General features: G+C 43.0%; 1 protein-coding gene across 11 annotated transcripts in view; it reads right to left on the bottom strand.

Moving 5' to 3' along the window:
• Nucleotides 1-23,687, bottom strand: part of TRAK1 (trafficking kinesin protein 1) — a 748,555-nt gene that overhangs the window by 142,803 nt on the left and 582,065 nt on the right. For 5 of the 11 annotated variants that reach the window (XM_069648282.1, XM_069648279.1, XM_069648283.1 and 2 more), the window contains exons 13-14: nt 12,967-13,296; nt 1,704-1,806 (exon numbers count right to left, since the gene is read on the bottom strand). In XM_069648282.1, coding sequence (XP_069504383.1) covers nt 1,704-1,806; nt 12,967-13,296 — 433 coding nt within the window. The remainder of the gene's footprint in view (nt 1-1,703; nt 1,807-12,966; nt 13,297-23,687) is intronic. The other 6 variants (XM_069648284.1, XM_069648288.1, XM_069648281.1 and 3 more) reach the window with 2 other exon arrangements.

The following is a 23,687-nucleotide window of genomic DNA, read 5'->3' as shown; positions in this document are numbered from 1 at the left end:
GTCGGAACAACAGACTATCAACGGAACCTCCAAATGTGGGTGGTGCCACTTACGGTTTAGTAGAAAATGATATGATATGGCATTTATAGGAAAAGGTTCCTATTACTAGTTGGTACTATCACTTACACATTAATTGAATAAAAAGTATTTGTAGAAAGTTTGCAGCTCGGTCATGAGCATGGAAACTGCACTAACAACTGGTTCCCACCCAAAAGTAATGGCAGTCGCCATGGAAAATATTTAAGGGCATGTTTTCAGTTGTCTGAACTTCCCAGATTATTATGAGGGGGTCGAGGCAGTAGGGACCATGCTGGACTAGCCACTACATGATATGCATCCCAGAGGGTGGGAATAGTAGGATCCTGCAGGATCCCCACCCCCACCAAGACACAGTATCACACCCTTAGAGGTGTTGCAAAGCACAGCTGCAAAGACACTTTGTCAACCATCCCCATGGATTTCGAACAAAACCAAGGTTTACGAATCTCATACACCCATGTGTGACAACTCTCCAAGATCTGGAGCATACTCAGCACAGATTGAATCACACTTTCTCCATGCTGAACCTCTTCCAGGCCATGCACACCCTGGCCCAGCCCAACTGACCAAATTTGGGAACCAAAGCGTGAAGTACACGCAACCAGAATGGAGGCGATCTCAAACTAAACACATGAAGGGCTTGAACAAACTGTCTTAGCGGCTTGGCAGAGAAGCAGTGAGAAGCTGGAACCATTGGCCTCTAGCTATGGATCACCAGAGATGTCTCATCATATGTCAGAATAATTCCAAGATGACATCAATGCTACAACAACATTTAAAGGCACAGAACAAACAGCGGAGAGCAATCATCAGACTAACAAATGCTGAGAGATGGATTTGAATATTTATTATAGAAGACACCAACTAGTAGCAAATGCAAAACCCTAAACCACATTTATACCAGGCCCAATCTAAAGGGCCGATACAGTTATCAAAACCCCAGGGATTTATAAAAAGGGTGAGGATAAGAGAGAAGAGAGGGGTGAAGCTTGGAAGGAAGCATGTGAGCTTCTTATCCATCCCTGGATAACTGGAGAAATCACTAACTGGAAAAAGGGAGAGAACCTTCAGTCAACTCCACAGTAGTTACCTTGAGAGCGGTACACCAAAGAACTGACCCAAACAAGGATGTGCTGCAGAGATGAAAGCAGACAGAGGGAGAGGTCCCGCAGGAAGAGGTCTAAAGATGAAGGCCTACAACTTTATCAGAGGAGAGATCGCTGACAAGAGGGTGACATCAAAGTTTCTGCCCGAAAAGAACTCTGGATAAAGGAGAAGCAACATTTTGTTATGGCAGAAAAAATAGCATGTCTGGAAGAGACCTTAACTTCATACTGATGAACCCAAAGCTCTGGCAGAGGCTGCACGTGAATCCTGGTGAAATCCTAGGCCTGGGAGAGACCTCAAGTGAATGCTGAGAACCCAAACCCTGTCAAGAGTGTTGTGGGGAACCCAGTTCAATCTGGAGACATTGCCAAAACTAAAACAATATGTTAGTCAAAAGCCCTTTGGGTTCTTGAAATGGGAGGACAGATGTACTTTTCCAGAAATCCCAATCCAATGTGTCATAAGTTTGTTCATTAATGTCCTTGCACTCGTCTTCAAAGACTACATTTCCATCTTACTCAACAGCAATCGTTTGAATTTTGCCATAAATTCCTTACCTTGGAGTAACGTGCGTGAGCTCATCCGAAGGGTGCAGGATACGGCAGTTGGTGTAAGTGTAGGTGGAGTTGGTTTGAGACATACACTTCCCAGGATGATGAACTAAAACGAAATAAACCACAACCTTTTAATAAAAGGCAAAAATAAACACAAATTGTTCTTTCGAAAAGGTAGTTGGGCAAAGAGACGGGGTCCATTAATTTAGACATGTGCACATTAAGGTACTACATCTTGTATGGGAGGAATCAGCCACAAATCTGAGCCCCTTTTTATGCAAAAGTACCAACACAGTGCACAAGACTTTAAGCAGATGCACTGTTCTCTGCCAAGGTCTCCATCCTCTATTTTTTAGTAGTCGACCCAGAAGACCCATCCCTTTAGGACAGGTTATTAAAGATTGGAGCCTTTAAGTCACCCACCACTAGGGATGTGATGAAGTCAAGCTCATCGTCAGTTCCTAAGGAAATGCAAAGACATTTTGGGTCTTGACTTTTCTTCTTACAGTGGGAGAACGTTTTTCAGCTCGTTTCTCAAACTGGGGTATTGTGTTTCCTCACCATGGAACTGTTTAAACATAATTTCGATGATGTAATATTCTTTTTAAGGTGGGGCAAAATAAGTTGTCACCTTAACCCAAATATCTGTACACAAGAAAAAATGTGCACTTCAGTGAAGTATCCCATTTTACCAGGGTTTAGCAGCAAATACATACGCATCTTCAGAAGACTTGGGTTCATTGGCATGCACAGTTTGGATGTGACTGCATTTGGCTACCATCTAATGCCACCCACTGGCCTTTATTCCATGATCCCTTAACGGATCTGGATACACAACTGCTCACAATGTCCAAAATAAACTTCTATGCTGCACTTTACAGCATGCTCTGCATGGCATATAGTTGCGCTCTAGGTGGACCAGTGGAATTACTGAAGTGGAGTGGTAGTCGTGAAAAGCCCACTGTACGAACGTAAACCAAGTAATATGCTACCTATTAGATGGCCAGCCAAAAGTATAATGAAACACAATGTTGTTGTAGAGCAAAAAAAACAGTTATGAAATGTAGCTGTGAAAGATAAGAGCAATAAAAAGGATGAGAAGCCATGCAAAGTTAATGCAAAGGATTCCCAAATTTCAGCCAGGAGCAGTAACATCCGATTTCACTAGAAGAGAATTGCGTCCACTTAACTCTGGCAGAGAAGCACGATGTTCCGGTCTGTTTTGACATTGAGATCCCACGCTCTTACGCAGATTGACAAATACTTCTTTTACAAAGTCCATCACATGTCACTGCATCCCACCTGTGCTCAGTTAGTACAGCACAGATATCATGATTGCACAGGATTTCATAACACCTTTAAACCATTCATTTGAATAATGCCGGAGAAGGGCTGCGAACGTATGATTAAAATAAGAGGATATCATCATGGGACAGCTACAACACAGATTTATGATACGGTTACTCCACGGTTACTCCCTCAAATATTTCAGACTACAGCTCCCATCATCCCCAGCCAGCAGCGGTGGGACTGATCACAGGAGTTGGAGGTGAAACCATCTGGGGGATGACAGGTTGGCTAAGTTCCTGAAGTGTACCGTTATTTGTACACAAGGATTTAAGTGAAACATAGGCAAATGGAAAAGGAAAAATACTCTAGTTGAGACAAAAATAAAGTCCAGGAATTATTTGTACACAAGGATTTAAGTGAAACATAGGCAAATGGAAAAGGAAAAATACTCTAGTTGAGACAAAAATAAAGTCCAGGAATTATAAAGGAGTGAACCAGAAAGGATTTCATATTGATTTATGGGCTGATTCACAAAGCCTGGACCAATTAAAACATGTTTTATAAAAGGTTAATGTAGGCAAGCGCAAACAGCACGCAATGCAGAAAAGAGTTAAGGTGCATAAAATGTATGCATCTAATTGCCTTTTAACTATTCACTAAATGCGTATGCAGGAAAATGCCAGCTGTGCCATTAAAACAGAAAGATATAAACAGCACAACTCGCACAAGTCTGGAGGGCTGCCAAAGAAAATGTGTGGAAAGTAATGCAATTTGGATGGCTTTCGGTACTGATCCATATGGGTGCGTGACCTACCCAATTTGAAAAATTGAATTCGGTAACTCAGTGGAAAAATATATGCTGCTAATTTGCACTTGAGTGAGTAACTGCTATGTTCAGGGCCTGTGGTCCACTTGCTTTTGTGTTTGTGAATCACGTATATTTCAATGGGCAAAGAGTGCAATTTGCACATGTCATATAGTATGTTTGTTAATCAGAAAACATACATACCTTCTGGCATTAATAGACAAGAGGCAAGGGTTTCACTTCACAAACTATATTGCATGTTGCAGATGCAATATAGTTTGCTCATTTCAATAGGCCTTAATGTACCGTTATTGGAATCTGTAGGAGAAAGTAATCATGGGTTTGATCATTTGTGGCAAAAATGTGTAATGAGCCATACAGATTGAAATACCTTAAACGGACATCATATCAAACGTTCAAGAAATCCTAGTGTAATAAATTCAAATATTGAACTGAACTAAATTGCTCTCTGCTTTCCAGTGTTATCTCCAGGGAAGGCATAGGAAATCCTAAAACCATAGGCACTTCTGCTAGAGGCAGAGCTCCTGAGCCCACCATAAACTAACACACAGTCAGGTTTCAGGATACTAACATTAAATATGTATGAGTATAATATACACTGAATGAATTACAGTGGAGATTTGTACGTTTTTGTTGATTCCAAAATTGTATTGGATGATAGGTCAGTGTGTCCAGCAATAGATTCCACAGCGCTTCAAGGGAAGGTGATGCGATCTATAGAATGTGATTTTAGGAGTGTGGGCGCTACTCTACTGAGATCGAACATGGATCAAATACCCTGTTCTATAGTATTTCTTCCACTTTAGCTCAATGCCCCCTTCACAGAGGAGAAGAAATATCAATGTGCAGGTCAGCCTGGCCCCCCACAAGGGCAGTCCCGCACCAAAGGCATTTCTTCTCTGAGCAGGAGAACCATCAGCAACCCCAAACACGTGTTTCGGCCATGTTGGGCCTCCTCAGTGAGGTGAAGCTGAGCCATTCATTCCAAGGCACAGTGAGGAAGGGGTCCACATCTGGGTTACCCATGGTAACTAAGGGTGAACCCCCAAGTTTTACAAATTTAACAAGAGAGTGGGAGCCCTTCTACCGGGAACGATGTTTATGTACTTCAGCCTGGCAATCATGAATCTCTGCACAAAGTGTACAATCTTTGTAAGCTTGTGTTAGAAAGCAGGAGTAATCCCTCCTCATTAGATACATAAAGAAATGATAAAAGAAAGTAGTGCTGTTTTTAGTGTGATAGAAGCCTCTTCCAACACTTGGGCCAAATTCACTTCTGACATTTGATTATTGGTACATTATGGAAGAAATCAGCATGTGGAAGTTTCCTGTGTTGCCCAGCGCTCCACCTCCCACATATCCGCAGATCGGTGTCAACCACTTGCAGATAGCGGCACCCAAGAAACACTTTCAAGCTAAATTAATTAAAAGAGATTGTGTATGTACAGTAGGTCTTTGAAGAAAGGCAAAGGCTGCTAAAAGGACAGGTGTCACTGTATCCCAGCAGATGCAACACAATTAAAAGAATATAAACAAATCAATTTGTGAAATCAGAAGTTCAGATCGCTTGGTAGCAGTTGGACCTACTTTGTCGTTCACCATTCACTCAAAGACTTTGGTGTCCATGGGAAGAGTGTGGAATGTGGGGAGACTGAGGTTTCACAAACTGTGCTCTTGCTGCAGAAAATGCAATCTGGAAAGAAGCGGTTTAGTAATGGGCAAAAAAGAAACACAACACATCACTCTTTTTACTATGGAGTTACAGGTCTGACAACCCAAACACACTAGTTTATAAAAGACTACTCAATCTGATCTGGAACAGTATTTGTGTCAAAATGAAGCATCCGCCACTGACATTAGACTTAAGAACTGCACACTCCAACCTCTAAACCAATCCACTGAAAACGATCATCCTGTAAAGAAAACAAGTAATCAGCAAAATGGTAAAATAGGGGAATTTAGGAATGATAACGAGGATTTAGGAGATCTATTGAACGACATTTAATGGGGGCATTTCCGATCTATTAGTGTTTGGCAGTCACAGCGAAGAGTGTAAATGAAACATTTTTTCCAAAATGTGTACTGAAGTTTATCCCGTTTTAGAAACCCACAGATTGATCACCATAATTAAAAAAAAAAAATGAACATGAGTTTGATTATGACCGGATGATCCACGCCTTCACACTGGAGAATCCACGGGCAGTTAAGGTAGAGTAGACTACGTCCCTGGTGCAACGCAGCCTTCAGCATAAACGTGGTTGAACTTTCATTTGATGGTTCTTTGGGAAATGCACCAGGAAACACTACTGACCTATGTTTCCGTAGAACACGGCTATGCATATCAGCAGCAGAGGTGCACACTGTGAACAGGTTCCCCGTGCAGCGTAGACAAATGAACAGCCACTGGACTGTCTTTGCTGATTTTCAAAACCGGTCTGTGGAAGTAGGCTCCTGAGGGCATAATGCAACAGGAAACAGGCACTAAATGGACTAGTATCTAAGGAACTGCCAAGGAAGCCAAGTGGGGTATGCTGCTGTCACTCTTCATTTAACCCCAAACTGAAAATGTCAATATAGTCATACATAAAGGGGAGACTGGTGGGGACTCTCGCTGGAATGAATTTACACGATGGTGAATGCCTCCAAGGGAGATCAGAGAGTGGGACACTTAACTGACTCTGAAAGGTTTGATGGTGGCATATTAGAGATTGCACCTGCGTGGACGTTCATATCAAGCTGTAAAGATACACCATCACATCCAGAGCTAGGAAATAAAATATGTATATTGTGAGCGGTGGCCTATATTCTTTGCAGCAGAAATAAGAGTAAAGATAGGAAACGGGGCCTTTTGGAAGGGTGACCACACCTGTTCTATATGGAAAACTCAAAGGAGGCGAAAACAATTGTGGGACCCACGTTGCTAGAAATAATGGCATTTTTTTATGAAAAGAAACCCTGAAAAATACGTAACTAAACAGACGCCTGAGTAAAACTAAGTGAAGTAAGACAGAGCAGGGGTCAATAAGGCAATGAGGACCCCAAAGTAGAACACAGCGGAAAAACCAGCAGAAAGAAGTTTCACCAGGAACTGCAGAAAAATGCCAATAGCAGGTATTGGGGATACCAAGAGAATAGACGCCCATTAGGTGTACTGGATGAGCTTGTTACTCCGAGGTATTAAATCTCGTTTTTGGTTGACGACTAGTCGGAGCCAACAGGGGTAACAACATGGAATCCTTGGGAGAGCACAGGCACACCCCAGTGCTTGATAACTTTCATCAAGACAGCAAGAAACCCGACTGGACATATTCCCCCATTGCTGTTTTAGTTCCGACGTGGAATCCCTCTGACGTGGAATCCCTCTGACGTGGAATCCCTCTGACATGGAATCCCTCTGACATGGAATCCCTCGCAAGCCAGTGGCGTTGCTTGAGCACAAGTCAAGCGGTTCATTCTTCAACCAGCAAAACCCAGCAGGAAGGAACAATTTTCACCAACGGCCAGTAACCCAAAAGTTTCCACCATGTGCAAGCCGAACATTGGGCTCTTGTTGGGCCCATATTGGAGTATGCTACTGATAAATCATGTCTGCTGCGGTGGGCGCCGGTCACCGTCAGAACCATCAATCTGTGCAGTCTAAGAAGAAGCCAAGTAAACCAGGAGGCATTTTTGCTCAACACAGCAGGTACACTACACAGCATGTATGTATTCAAATGAAAAGGATGCTCCTGCTGGCTCCATCTGTAAAGGCGTCTAAATGCACAGGGAGATCCGGGGAAGTACTTTTCCTTGTGAATGAGTGCTGAATAGATAAAATATTCAATAACACATGCTGGAAAAAGCCTATCCTTAGCAAATGACTTTCCAAAGCTGGCAAGAAAAATGTAACGTCGCTTTTTGCTGAAACAGAGTTGATTTTTGCAGTACGACTCCTATATGGATGCCCAATGCAAGCTATACTCTGATGCATAAATACACATATGTACCAAGTTGAGGTGCATCGAATATTGGGAGCACTTATACACCTTTGTAGCTACGGAAAAAGCAGAAATAATACCTGTGATGTAAGGCTTACAGCAAGATATGCCAACGATACATCGGCAAGCAGCAGCATTGTCTATTGGGTTAAATCCGCAGTCTCCATGATGGGGAGCAGGAAACGGCAAAGACGAGAACTCAATTAACAGAATATGAAGGTGGCTCACTGGTGATAAACTATATTGGCTACTTTTGGCCCAACTAGAAATGTCCACCTCCGGCAACATCCATGAGGGCATTTTGCATTACAATTTCACCATAAAAAGGACACTAGACTGGTGCTACAATTACCTTATTGCACGCAAGCGGCACCAGATGGCAGTGCACCTAACGCAGCATACATCCTTGAACTAGCCTTGAGGAGAGGTTCTTTCAGAGGCATTAATGCTGCGCTGACCAGCTAGCAGAGACATTCACCTCTCCAAGCAGAGACGCCTAGGACCTTGAACACAACCATTAAATCATTGCCCTGGAGGGACCCCCCTGTCTGGAGATTCATTTGTTCCAACATAAATTACCCTTGAATTTGGATCTGACTTGAATTATGGAAGGTTAATATCAATAAACTAAAAAAACATGTACCATGCAATATTATTTTATTAAAAAATAATGTTTATTGTAAAACAGAATTAAATTATATGTGCAATGAATGGTTTACATGCATAACAACAAAAAGTCAAATTATAATTCCTTCAGTGCAAAATGTTTTACTTCATTTTGAGTGCAACATGCACAGGGACACGTTGCAGAAGGCAAACTAAAATGCAAATGTTATACAAAAAACAAAACAGCATAGTGATAAATCAAACACATGATTAAGCTGGTCAGTGAGCTGGGGTGCAACAAAAAAAAAAAACAAGTGATCCATGCTTTGAAGTAAGACTGTGCACAAAAGTAATATATAGTGTGATTGACTGCGAAACAGAGTTAGACGAAGGGTAAGGCTGTGCGGAGTCGCTTTCAGTTCATTGCGACAAAGCAGCAACAGCACCTTGGCTTAGAATCCAGAAAATTCAGTATTCAATTGGTTACAAATAGTGCAACCATTGCAAGAAACAAAATCCCTTTATAAACTCCACAGCGAGATTACCACTGAAAGAAATGGTGCAACGAGAGAGCAACATACATTGCAGAACTCCAGCGAGGGGTAATTCTGCAGATTAGGTTTTTGTACAGTTTTTTTGCTTCTTACTCTACATACATCTCTCAGTGGGCAGTTATGTGATAACATAAAGGGAACCTGTTGGTTCCAATGCAAACACTGTCTATTCCCAGAAATAAATATCATGCATCACATGCATTTTATTACTAAATGGCAACATAGCGCAGTGTGAATATAAATCTAATGTACATGGTGGTTAGAACCTGCCCTTTTCTGGAATAGAAAAGGTTCAAAAAAGTGCATGCATAAATGCCTTTGTGTACATGATTTAAGTGACTAGAAGGCCAGCTCCCTTTAATTTTGGCACAAAGTATTCCTGAACTTCTGAATGTACATAGGTCATTGTTATGAATTGCTGAAAAGCACCATAGTCACATTTAAGGGGCCGATTTGCAAAAAGCAAACGTGCAGGTATTTTGGTCAGAGAGGTGAAAAACATGCATAAATAGTACAAAATCTCTAAATGTCAGATTCAATGAAAATGTTGAGGAAGTGAAGGGACGTGATCCTAACATTACTAAATTGTTAGTTTGCTGTACTTTAAACTATATCTTAGTCCTTGGACGTGTGGATGTACAAAGGATAAGGCATGCATACGAGTTCATGAACATTTGCCATCATTTTGTTAATATAATATTATTTGGAATGGCTATAATGGCATGTTTTTAACTGTTGACTGTAATATGCATTGTAACCTAATATCGGACTACGTCTCTTCAAGTTAAACGCACAAAGAATTATGAAATTAGCAAAGAGAACTTAAGCATGCTAAAAGGAGGGATGAATCAGGCAGACAGAAGAACATAAAGGAGAATGGATGAGAAGTCAAAGTAAGGAAAAGGGAGAATAGGAAGGCAGGAAGAAATGAGAATGGGTGAGGAGGGAGAATCACTGCAACAAAAACTTGGGAGGGAAGGAGAACATGTGTGGCATTGAGAAAACGGGAAACCAAGAAGAATTGCAGAGGTTTGGGGGCTAATCTGATAAAAGTGGAATAAGAAGCCTTTGTTTAAAACAACAGAGACATGTTTTGAAGTTATCCTTATCTGTGTAATCTCCCTTTTAAGGTGAATGTAAAGTATTCTATTATAAGACACTAACCATGTTATGGTATTAACAGAATTCCATAGCAATGCGTGGGATATTATCATTCCTACAAGGGAGTTTTTTTGTTGTTCTTTGGAACCCTATGACACCCTGGAATTGCACGCAAGGTGTAAAACATGTGCTTCCCTTTAGTACAACAGGAAACGAGCAATACTTTATTAGAGTGCATCTTTTACCAAGAGACATGGGCCTAGGGGCTAATAGTTTCAGTGTAAAGGAGAAGGACACACACACAAATTCCCTTTTTCAAATTCCTGATCTATTGACATGGAGGAAGACTGAACCTATTAAAAACAGAGCTCTTAGGCATTGGTAGCCTTTCAAAACTAGCCGGGTCAAGGACGTGCAAATACTCATTGACGCAAAATAAAATGATCTACTGATTAGTTGACAATCGCAGGTTAAATAACTCTAATACGTAAAATGCGAGCATTAGTGGGACATATTTGATACGCACACAAGAGGGGTGATCTGATGAACAAACGTGTTAAATTTATACAAGCCAAATAACTGACCAAGGATCAAAATGGAAATGAGTTTCTCAGTGCTGAAAAGAAATGTTAATGTAAGCCTCACACCTCAGTGAATGCGGTTTACATTGGCTTTGCCATCAATAAATACATGTGTCAGTCATATTTGGGAGCTGTGTGAGAAGGGTAACTACAACGTTTACAACAAACACAAACAACGCAAGAGATGCAACCCGTGACATCACAATCAACAAGAAAATACAAAATACAGACAACTAAACATGAAGTATGATGTAGAGTTATTGATGACATGTTACCATTCGAATTCAGCTGTTACAGTGTTTCTACCACAATGTACAATGGTTTAATAACAGTGATAACAGGAAATGTCAACCCTTTTCAGGAATCAAACTAAAATCATTAAACGGCACAAACGATATTGTACACGAGTCCAAAATGTTTGTTGTTTAAAATAAGGACTTCAAGATGCCAACAAATAAACCAACTTATATTTTTTAAACACTCCTTCCTATGTTGTTGATTTTTGCATTCTTCACTATTTTATTAACTGATCTCTTGGGCTTCCAGAAAGGCCTGGCTAGCAGTAAGGTAATCTTCTGCGCAACGTGATATCTTACACTAAAACCTTGCGGGTGCTCACTTGCATAATGTTACTATTCCCCATACTTCTCATCATTCCAGCAGCAGTGGGGACTTGGTACATGGGGCAGATCATTCACCTATACAAAGGGCTTAACGTTCTGTAAATACCTTTTCTTCACTTATCTCCAGGAACTATTGAAATACAAATATAGCAATTGTGTCTCTCTCACTTGGAGAAAGCGTGATAGTGATGTGGTGCAGCCAGGACACTGCTGTGGTGCAACCATGATCATGTTATTCACTGAAGCTTATCATGACAACAGTAGTGAACTACATTTGATAATGTGGAGAAGAAAAAAACTTAAAAGTACCAGGCTACGCAGAACGGCATCGTTCTTCTCTGGGATGTCCATACTTTAGTGGCCTACTCACTGAGAAGCTCGAGGTATTTAGGGGCAGGTTGCCCTCCCCCCATGTATTTCACTGAACAAGGTGATAACGTGTCTGTAACTAGAAGTAGCTTGTATGCATTTTGGTTTGTCTAATTTCAGCATTATATGTTGACTAAAAACGTGTTATGCAACAAACAACATAGTAAAGAAGGAGTGTATACATTCTCAGTCTCAGCCATTATCACCATGGTAAACTTAAGATTGCTTACCCTTTTACAAAAAGGGGACTGGGATTTTTTAAGCAAAGAGGGTTTGGGAAACAATCAAGTCACGCTCAACTATCCCCCGTAGAATTGGGGGTTCTGGTGTGACTGCTAGCCATGAAGCAGAGTAAAATATCAAGAAAGACCCAATCAGTGTTTTAGTGTCCTCTCCAACCATTGCCAAATCTTGAGGGCCTCAACTCTAGCCTTTGGACATTTTGCCTCATACATTCATCTAGGATAGCATTTTAGAAACACATTAACATCCAGATTTATTGTCCCTCAGGATTATACAACCTTTACTGCCACGCGAGTGGAAGCTATGAGAACATCAAGAGAGACCATAGGTGACCATGATGGGCTGAACATCGAAATGAGTATTTAATCTCTTTAGAAAAATAAATATATGGAAATATATATACATATATGTAGGTTCGTACAAAATAAATATACGCTAATCTTTGCAATGTGGAAAGTGCATAGGCTTACGGTGTCTCCAATAGGCATGCAGTGACAGCAAATTCTGTCATATTCAACTCTCAAAGGGTCTACTCATGGTTAAACCAGTACCAGAGCAGCCCAAGTCAAAACCTGGCTCCACGCTGAAGACAGAACCCGATTATTCATATTGATACTGGAGGTCTCTCTACACACTATCCACCAGAAATATTGATCTCGGGTTGTGTGGCTAATCTCTCAGGATACAGCTGTAGGGCCTAGAGAAAATGGCACTGCAAAATGACATTATAGAATTCTATGGTGAACAAAAGTCTAAATCTACTCATTCATATCCCTGCACCTGCCTTAGCATATCCATATTTACACTAAAAACCAGCGACACGTCCTTTTAGCAGCCTTTTTTCCAAAGACATAAAATACAATTTAATAGTGCTGTGGAGCCAATAAACCAGCAACGACCACTGAAAGAATCACTGAGAACGGATCTCGTTTAGGATTGTTAAAAGTGGCTTATTTAAATTGCTGCACACACTTATGTGCAGAAGTTAAATGTAAAGCATCACTGTGAATGCTGCTCTTTAGGGATGTGAGAATGGCCCAGTAGTCAATATCCTGTAAAGATGTCCAGTTTACAGGACTTAAGGATGATCCCTCACCAGACCCCTCATCCTCGACGTTCGCGGACTTGTGTCTCTTCTCTCTGTCCCCCCGAGGGTGGCTTGGACAATTCTTGTGGTCTGAAACAGTCGCCTGTGCTTGCGACCTCTCACCTGAGGTCTCTGAGTGCTGAACGGGTGTCGAGGTAGTTAGACTCTTGAAAGACACATCACCTGTCTCGTCCTCCTCATAGTCATTAAGGCTGTACACATCTTCCAAGTCAAGGTCCAGGGTCCTGAAGCCCTTGGTGACGACACCGGGCCTTAGGTCTAGGATCCCGCCAAGGTGAGGCTGGGCAAGCTGCTGCCAGTGATGGAGTGTCACGGAACCTGAAACAAAAAAAAGGCAACAATCACTTAACAGCAATGTCACTTCTCCTCACTTACATTAGAGGTCTTGCAACCCGTAAGTCTCCAATGAATACCTTATAGGATCATCTCATGTATTATGTATGCTACTAAAGGAAAAGAAAAGAAATACTGAGAGCGAACAATCACTATGAACAGCGCACAAAAGTGTCCATGAAAAAAGGTTAATTGGAATATATAAAAAGGATAGATCATTCACTTTGTCTCGCTCATCTCTCCTGGCCTGCCTTTCACTTCAACCCAGCACTTTATGAGTTGCCCTCTCCCTTTGAGCGAGCTGCAAAAATGTGGGTATTTCCTCCGGTGGCTTGCTTTCCATTGTACCTCAAATACCACACATCACGAAGAAATCCGCAATACCACCTCCATATGCTGAGGCTCATCCTTTCACTGCTAACTACATCTCACAAAGCAGAGCTGAAAGGGGCGATGGTGCTCTCTCACATGGATTACTGTCATAGCTTGCACTTGGGGTGCCCTAAAGGCCTGGTGCATCAGTTACAAGTAATCAAAAATAGGCTACCAAGCTGATCCTGGGCCTGAAACCCAGAGACCATTTCACCCCAGCCCTCTGATTCCTGCACGTGCTACGTGTGGAGAGTGCACTGTCTGTGTATACCATCCATCGTGCCTACAGAGGAATATATCTGGGCTACTTTAAACAGCTTCAAGTAATGGCCTTCTAAGGCCTTAAGGTCTGCTAACTCGTTTTCCCTTTCACTGGAAATTCAGTGGCAGACTGCTGACCCTTTGGAATAAGCTCTTCAGGTTGTTAAGAGATTTGCACAACCATCTCCAGTTCATGAGACGGTTGAAGGCAAACAATTTTAGGCTCTCCTTTGACTCATGATGTTGATATTGCCTAAATGCCATGGAGACTACAGACTCCAATGATCCATACGGGCATATGGGGATAATACATAATGTTGATTTCCATAGTGCTGCACGTACCTGCAATTGTTAAGTGTTATGTTTGTTTATATTATTTGGTTAACTGCTCCTTCTCAACCCACTTTCCTGCCACATTAATAGTTCCTTACTGTCCCAGGCTTCTAAAGTTTCAGACCCCTACTTTCTTTCCATACCCCCTTTTCCCTCTGTCCACTTAGGGTGCTGCAAGGCAACTGTGTTCATGGCTGGCACCGGACGGAACAATAAATTCATAGCTCTGTGCCAGCAAGGGGGATGTGAAGTAGCGAGAAAGCATGTACACAAAGTTATTTTAAAAAAGCACAGAAAATCCATTCTCTCCTGCCACAGCTCCTTCCCACCAATATGCAAAAATGATCTGACCTTTGCAGCCCAACTACTTTTCGCCACCCACACACCTGCAAAAAAAAACACAAAACATTCCGGGCGGCTCCCTGTCAAATACACATACCTCCTGCAAACTGCTCTTTTCTTCCTCTATGTAATGGACATGCTGTTCCTGCAGAAGCAGCCACCCGCCATGCTTAGTAGTTCCTCTTAACACAGTGTTAGGAGAGTTTTCCTATAGTCCTACTGGTAGCAAGACTTTAGTATGATATCCCAGCGGTTTGTTGATCTCCAACTCTTAGTATCAGTCTGTATTAACACGGGACTTTGGGAGAGTGGCAGAACAGTCAGACTTATCTACAGCTCACATCTTCCTCTTAAGATAAGTACACCGGACCTTAGTTAGACATGCCCACCAAAGAAACTCTTAAACATGTAATTTATATAAAATTATATAGTTATTATATATACACCATAGTTTAGACGTTCCACTAGAACACTTTGGAATACTCGAGAACACACTTCAAAGGGCACTTTCACTTTTTTGATGGTTCGCGGTTTAAAGCAAAGTTAGAAAGGGAAGAGACAATGTTTTGTATTATCGGTTATTACGTGTACCTGTGGATTCAAACAGTTTATACGGTAATACATTTACTATGCAAACACATATAGTAAAGTCACTTGAAGGGAGGAAAATGGTTAGTTGGTGTAACATTAGCTTGGTTCAAGGTTCTAGAGAGGGTTTCTTTGGCCAGCAAGTTTTAAGTCTCAAAACGCAACCCTAGCTAAAGGCAGTTCCAGTCTCTAGTGTTATAGAAGCAGCAAGTCAACAACTAACAAGCGAGACCGGTTAACAGACACAAGCAGTAGTCTGAGGTAAGAGGGGGTGACCCAGGACACCTCTAGGTGACCTCCAGCGCTCTGGAGCGACTTCTTGGAATCAGGTAAGAAATACCTTTTCACCACAGTACCTCAGGTTAGAAGCAAATGTTCATATTGGATGCTCTGGAATGTTGCAGCTCTGGACCCGACCTCCGGATTCCTTGGTCTGATGACTGAAGGCAGAACAATCGACGGAATCTCTCAGCAGCAGCCTTGAGGGAGGACCTGCGGTACGACTTTCAGTAACTTATTGGTTCACTCTACGGTTTTGGTGCCTTTTCAGCAGTACCAACAAAGAAGACCAATCACCTGGTCAATCTTCTTCCCCTCCTGCCGTCCCACACTCTGATGAGGGGGCCTAGGCAAGTTGGATCGGATCTCTGGTGTGTCCATACGGTTTCGGCAAAGATTTGGACGGATTCAGCCTTTCCACAACTATGAACTTGAAATGGGCAGCAGGTCTCCTGGTATTGGGGTTCCGCAGCTCTGGAAAATCCTAGGACTTTGGGAGATGTGTGAGCAACCAGAAGGTGTCTCACCCACAAGTCCCCGGGGATCTGTCATCCAGGTGGCCAGGACACAGCCATCACTTTTGGATCCAGTTCCTGTCGGTGGACCAGTGGGGGAGGTTCCCCTGGGTGAGGGGGGAGTGAGAGTGGGACACTGGATGCTGTATCCCCTTCCATGCAACACCTTTACCCCATCTTATCCAGTAGGATATTTAGGACCTCAACCCCCCTTCGACCCCACTTTTTACAACACAAATACTTTCTCACTGACAGCCCGCTCTAAGGGAAAACAAAATTAACATCCAAGCAGTATACATGGCGTGTCCCAATACAATGATCAGGCGAGGTCAGGCAATTACCAACCATCACACACACCAGACTTCCATTACACTTCCCCACATGGATAAAAGGCAGAGCATGAGAGCGTACTCTGAGCGAGACAAAGCTCATGAGCAAACAGCAGTTCAAAGATGGCAGTTTAACGAGAGGATAAAGACAGCGAAACAGAAGGGGGTCGCAAGGATGGTCTTTGTTGAAGCAAAGGTTGCAAGGAGCAACACTGTATGGCGAGCGCTGAAATGAACATTGTTAAAACGTGTTTTATAAGAGACGCAAATCAAGTTAAACTGCTGATGAGTGATTGAACCTTAAAGGCAGCTACAATACCTTTGACGGAGTGGTCCGGCACCACGTGGGTGCTCAATCGAAAGTCTCTGTAAGGTACCCAGCTGAGAAGTAATAACAGTAGATAAACTGGATCTGAGCCCGGCAGAGGGAGATCATTTGAAAGTGAACAAATACATGTGAATCGAAGTGGACCTTCGACGAGTCAAGCAAAAAAATCCTGAGCACACTCAAAAGCCTTAGATCTTGATGAAATAGAGAAAGTTTGGAAAAGTACATGAATTTGGTGCAAGCCTGGCAGAGGGAGAGCAATTGAAGGTTTTATGTTAAAGTGGGTGTGAACCAAGCAGAAGGGGGCCCGGGGTGAATCAAATATCACCCAAGAAGTTGTAAATGAGAATCCGGAGGAGAAAATTAACTTCTGAGTGTTTGTCGCATTAGGTCCTCTGAAGTAAGAGACTTTGAATGGCAAAGAGACTGACATAGAAGGCCCCGATACTGAGATTTGAACTGCATCCTCTTGTTAGAGAAGCCAGAGACTGTGCTAAGCTCGAGTGCGCCGCCTTGTCCTGTGCTGAAAACGTGGGGAAGGGAGGCCAACAGCTTAAATATCCTGACATATCATTTCTTGAACACTTTTATTTGCAGAACATTGTTTCCCTCACTAGTTCTATTCAGGAGGAGTGGCAATAGGTTTATTAGGATAGGGCTTTTTATTTTGTCAAGACACCACCAGGACTGTTATTATTATTTGATGGTCATAGTTTGCTCCCACCTTTAGATTTAGGATTAGATAGGCATTTTTCAAACCCAGTTGAGGTTCAATAAACACCCTTGAACGGTGATCACTTGTGTCTGTCTTACTGTTTCATACCATGCCTTCCTTACACATGGCTCAATTCAAAGTTTGTCTTTGGACTGGTTGTTCTCACCAACCAAAGGAAAAGTCGTCCTCTTCATAGCTCCTCTGTAGTACAGAAAACGAGGCCAGGACAGCAGTGGTCACTACATGGTGTTGCAAAAGGTCTGCAGGGGTCTCTGGTAGTCTTCTTTTTCAGTTACTACTGCTTCCATTGGTTGACTAGCTTTTCACTCCAGAAACCTCAGCGTTTATATAGTTCCAGCACACACTCCTCTGCATATTACAGAAAGGGGTGTTTGGCTGCCCAATCCGGACAGCCAGAGCCCCTGTGGGAGCTGGTCCTATTCAAGCACTCAGGCAGACAAAGGACATATGATGGAACACTCCTCCCTCCTCCCACCCCCACTTCCTTCCTACCCAGACACTCTGGAGCCTAGGCGGGGACACCCAAAGGAACACAAACGCACACAAACTGACCTCCCCCTCCCAGAATGGTAGAAGAAGGTGCTAACAAAGAACAGCCATGCTAGTAATGGTGAAAAAAGAAGGGAGGCCCCAATCTCGCCCCTATTGTAAACTACCGAGGCTATGGTCATACCCTTCGGTATAACAACTACAAAATAGTAGGTAGAACATGTTCACTCCCACCAGCCATAACTAGGAGATTGTCTATGTGACTAAAATGTCACATGAGCAGAGAGAAGGGGGATACTAGGTATCCCTTTGGCACTTCACTGGTGATGCGTGCCAATCTCTCAGACTAGGGTTTTGGGAGAGATACTAAGTATCTCTCTATCCCTGAGAACTGTAGTTCCTTGAGGATATAGAAAAAGAATCTTAAAATGGTCCCCAGCAACACTGCCCATAAGTATATGATTGTTTCGTAGTCGTGATCTAAACATGTGTATACGTATGCAAGGGACTTATAAATCGCAAACCTAACAGGGAGGCAGTGGAGCGCTGTACAAACTCCCCCCCCCCCCACCCTCTCCGGGGTTATGTAGAGTGCCAGGATATCTAGAAGGGGAAAATAGGGTTGAGCGGGGCAATCAGTGATTGGCAAATGTTTTTTGAAGGTAGGGTATTCAGCTCCTTCGCGGAGCATAGAATACCAGTGTGAAGTTACCCCCATAGTATAACGAATTTGCGTGCACACTAGTATCAAGTTATTGCTGTGCGTCACTGCATCCACATACAACTGCAGATTTCAGCAGCATCGTAAGGAAGCAGCAATATGTGGTCAAATGGAAATACATCAGAGCTGGCACAGATGAAGCTACAGGCTGTGCGAGTTCCAAGGTAAGTGCCAAGGATATGTATCCACCTTTGCCCACCAGACAGGCAAATCAATTGACACAAGTGGAACTTTAGCAACTCAATTACACACATACATTCTACAAACAAGCTCACCCTCCGAGTGACATCACACTGGCAGGACTTGCGGCTCACAACAATACCCAACCATCATTTCTACCATATGGTACACAAAGTTCACTGTAAGAATGACTGAAAGTTCTGCCCCTAATTGTCTGACTAGAACAAATCTCATCTTTGAAAGATAGTTGGGAAATATAATTGACTGGATTTTGGCATTTGAGTTGTAATGCCACATTTCAAATGAAGTGTTGCACCGAGAGGGACAGGCAAGTGCCCCAATCAAGAGGGACCAAACTAAAAAAAACATAGCGGATAAACGTTTGTAGATGCCTGCAACTGTACACTTAAAGAACTACAACGAGGAATAAATCAGAGAGGGGGAATTTCTGCATGAAGCACAAACAAGCATCTAATGAAGGTGGATGACGATGCGCTAACGGATACGACAAAGGGGGACGTTCCTAACGTGCAGAGAATGAGTGAATGGAGAATGAGTGCTTAAGGGAAGAGTGCCAACAGCCAGTGAAAATCTGACCCAAAGGGGAAATGGCCGATGGCTAACGGGACAGATTGTTCCTATCCTAAAGCACCTCGAGAAAGTAGGTGAAAAGAAAAACGCCGATGGCTGGAATCACTAGAGAACGTTTCTATAGCAAATTAGCAAAATAGATAAACGTCGAAAGGCTGATGGCAGGAACAAGGGGATATATTTGCTAAGGAAACAAAAGAGAACCACTGCATACTGGAAACTAAAGTCCAAGCTGCAAGATACATTTGGTGGAAAGGGGAACCCCTTGCAAGCAGTTCCCAGAAACAAAGACTGAAACGAGAACTAGCATATGCTGAGAACTGAAGTTCTAGTTTTGAAAGCGCCACGATAGAAACAGAGGAAGGAACTGTGGCAAAACGGCATCAACCGAGAAGATTATGTTCAGTAGATGAATGAAAAATAAATTATGTTTTATGACGGAAATCACCATAACTGTTGCTATGGAGAAACTGTAAGGCTCAAAAAAGAAGAGTAACGTTCACAGTTATTTAAAACTACGTTCACTACCAAATGAACATTTTTAAAATAAGTAATCACAATATACTACACAATATATCTTTCTTTGAAGTCCAACTCTTGATTCTAAAACCAAGGTGTACCTTTGTCTAGAAAATTCTACAGTGCTGTTGAGAAATGTCCCCTACCCCATGAAACCAACAAAGAAATTTGACATGTGTGTGCATTCTCTGAAGTACTAAGAAGGAAAGCGTCTCTCTTCTAACTTCATATATATCCAACTTGAAGTTATGTTATGTTAATTGGCCTTTTATACTGTGCACCTTACCACCATATTGCTCTAAGAGTGCGAAACCTGGCACATCTGTGTGAACTATGACCCCACCCAAAGTGTAAACTAGACCGTGGTCTGTGGGGGTGAGAAGGAAATTAGGTTAAAGGTGAGTGGAAATTGGGAACAGCAGGAGAAAGTCGGAGAGAGAACATAAGACAAAGGTGACAAGGAGAGGGAAAGATAGCGTGGGGAATGAGTGGTAGAAATTAGCTGGGATGCATTTACCGTAGTATAGGTTTAGACCAGTGGTCATGAAAAGAATCAGGAGCTGTCCATAATGGGCACATCAATGTGGCACCAAGGGGTAGTATTCCCTTGGTCTTGGTTGCAAATCAATTATCTTGTTAGTTAAGAGTGCAATGTGTTTTAGGTTTAATTAGAAGTAAGGTTATGGATGTGTGATGGCCTTGAGAGGTGCTCAAGAGTTCCAGGATGTTATGCAGGCTTAGAGACCAGATATTCGTATTGTGTCCCTTATGAGGAGTCTTCGAGAGACCTAGTGCTAATGAGCCAGCTGACAGAGGTGTCAGAGCCAAGAGTTGGCTGTGTGCTGAAAGAAAAGTTAAGGGACACAAGTTAAGGGACACAAACGTGAAATGACAAACCAAATCTCCCCCACCTGGAGCCATACTCTGACAGCATCCAATCGTGGCGAGAGAATGTAAGTGCTCCATTAAGTAACAGAGAGGCCCGACCTTATCCTAAGCTATGGGGGAAATATAATGAAAATAACAATTATATAGTGTGCATAGTAGAGAGTGCACATATACACCACTAGATTTCACTCTTTAAGCTACATGTTAACCATGTATAAGGTCATTCACAAAATGACAAATAAAATATGTTATTAATTGAAATGCAGCGGGAGAGCATGATGATGAAGCACCATGGAATCTAGTTTATGTATGTAATAAACTCGTGCAAACACTCCTGCCCCACTGAAAGTATAAGCACTGCTCAGAAGTGGAGTGAAATGAGCATGAACAGAAGGGATTGCAAGAGATAACAGGTTAGCCATGGCAAATCCTATCCATGTGCAGCAAGGTTGCGGTGCCATGCTATTGATACGGAAACAATAAAAGGCAAGCTTTAAAAACGGCTGTGATCAGATCAACATACTAGAAACCATAACCTACCATAGAAAGCATTACTCCACTCTCGCTCCCCAACAAAAAAACAGCCAAAATACCTCCCGAAAGGTGGAAGCTCCAGGCAGAGACTCCGGCCCTAGCCACAGGACAAAGAAAACCCCGCCCCCTTCAAGCATGGAAGAGCGCAGTTTGGTGCACAACTGTCCCAAAGGGAGTAAGGCTTCAAAAAAGTACGGCTCCGCGTGCCGCATTCTTCGACCTGTAAGAGGAGAGCCAAAGAGTGCTGCAACGAAATCACAACGTAGGGGGAGTTAAAGCGGCTGTAACGTGTGATCTTTTACTTCATGACAACAATACAAGTTACAGCGTAAATGGCGTAGTAAGATCAGCCTGCTGTGTTGGTAAATCAATTATGATTAGGCTAATTGAGTAAAGACTCCCATTTACACCAACCCCGGCATCTCGCCCAATAAAATAGTGCATTATTGGAAAGATTTCGTCAGGATCTACGCATCCAAAAAGCTCTCACTTGGTGATTAAGATTTTAGAGGCACCCTTCAAAGAGTGATTATGTCATTAGGGTGTTAACGCAGAAAGTGCATCAAAGAGAGACGCGGTCATCACATAGCAAACCTTACTAGTCTTAACATGAGCCGCATCGCAGTTGTTGCGGCAATACCAAACCTGGCTCAAGATTTAGTCAGTTCTGCTGCCACAGATGTAAGAACTTATTTTATTGCATAGCCCTCCTCCTAGGTCCCAGGGAGAAAGACCAGAGGGGTGGCTTCTGTGGCGATGGCTGGCCACAGTCTAGCAATGGTAGCCTGTGGATGGCAATTAAAAGCCATTTTTAATATTGTCAGCTATGGCTGGCAATGGTATGTGATCGTCTGGGGAAGATAGTGATGATAGGTGGTGGCTTGAAGAGGGTTGGCCCTCATTGGCAAGGGTCAACCATGGTCTGGCAATGATAAATAATGTTTGAGGGTAGTGCGACGAATCCCAAGATGTCATCATTTCTCACTGATGGGGAGCGCATGTCTATGAGGCCACGGAGCTGAGGCTGCTACCGGATAGTTCCCATGGGGCTAGTAATTAGCGGGAGGATCTCATGAAGAGAGACTCACCCTCTGGGGTTCAGGGAGAGCATCTCAGGAGAATGCAGTACAACACCCCTCAACCCGCACCCGCTTCCTTTTCCACCCCTCAGTCCATGAGGCTCACTTCCTTCACACCCCATTGTCTGATGCCACACACCTCCATGTTATACTCTCCCTTGTTTGTCTGCGAGGTTGATGAAGCAGCCGTTACGGAGATGAGGAAGAGTAAAAATAATACCACAAATAGAGACACTGAGACCAGGAGGCGGCGCAGAAGCATGCGGAGACCTCCAGGGAATTGTAAAGATCAGTCTAGATCACATCATGCATTACAGATAAAAAGTTAAATAGGTCTCACATGGGAGTCAGACCCTCCCCAGAGGTACAGCAAGCGAGGTCTCGTTTGAGAAGGAGGTGAAGCTGCTGACTGGGTCGCGAGAGGGAGAATCCCAGCTTCTCTACCCGGTCCGCCGGGCACGGGCAGACCAGAAAGCAATAAGGACAGGGGTCTTGGTGAGGGAAGCCACTAAACAACACAGTCGCTGAGAGACAAGCAGCTCGCCCAAGAAGAAACCCTGTGGAGCCGCTGTAAGCTCCACGAAAGTAGGAGAAGAATGAGGAAACCCGGGAGCAGCAGAGAAGATCTGGCAGCAACCCAGAAGGTACAGGGCTTGGAGGGGAACAAGATAAACCCTATAACCAAGGTCTGGGACCCAGGAAAAAAATAACACAGAGAAATATGGAATCTTTATAATAGCTGGCGGGATAGTGAAGCAAGTAAAAAGGGAACAGAATATAGTAATGAAAGCCAGGTCTAGGAACAGCAACCTGAGGAGGACAAAATCCTCATTACTTATCTTCTTCGTGGCAGTACCTAGCAGGGTAGTGAACTAGATCTAACCAGCAAACGCCCTTTAAGAAACTTGGGTCGGGGACCCGTAACAACTGCCTTGTTAAGCCTGAGAAAGGCCAGGGGAAGGGAGACATTTTCCCAGGCATTGTGAACTGTGAAACTAAAGCCAAGAAAGGCCAGGGGAAGGGAGTCATTCCCCCGGGTGGTGTGAACTGTGAAAGTAAAAGCCAAGAGAGTGTAAGAACAAAGTCAAGGAAGGCAAGTGGAAGAGAGTCGTTTCCCCAGGCATTGTGAAATTGTAAAACCAAGTGGAGAGTCCATGGGAAGGGAATCATTCACCCTGGTTTTTTGTGGGGAAAACAAAGCCAGACACCTGGTGAAGGGAGGTATTCTCCAGGAACCCAATAGCGAAGAAGCAACTATCAGCAATAAGGAATGTTGATATTTTAACTGGAAC

Source organism: Ambystoma mexicanum, chromosome 2q, assembly GCF_040938575.1.
Source record: "Ambystoma mexicanum isolate Mex_15411 chromosome 2q, UKY_AmexF1_1, whole genome shotgun sequence".
Taxonomy (NCBI): domain Eukaryota; kingdom Metazoa; phylum Chordata; class Amphibia; order Caudata; family Ambystomatidae; genus Ambystoma; species Ambystoma mexicanum.
This window is presented reverse-complemented; position numbering and strand designations above follow the sequence as displayed.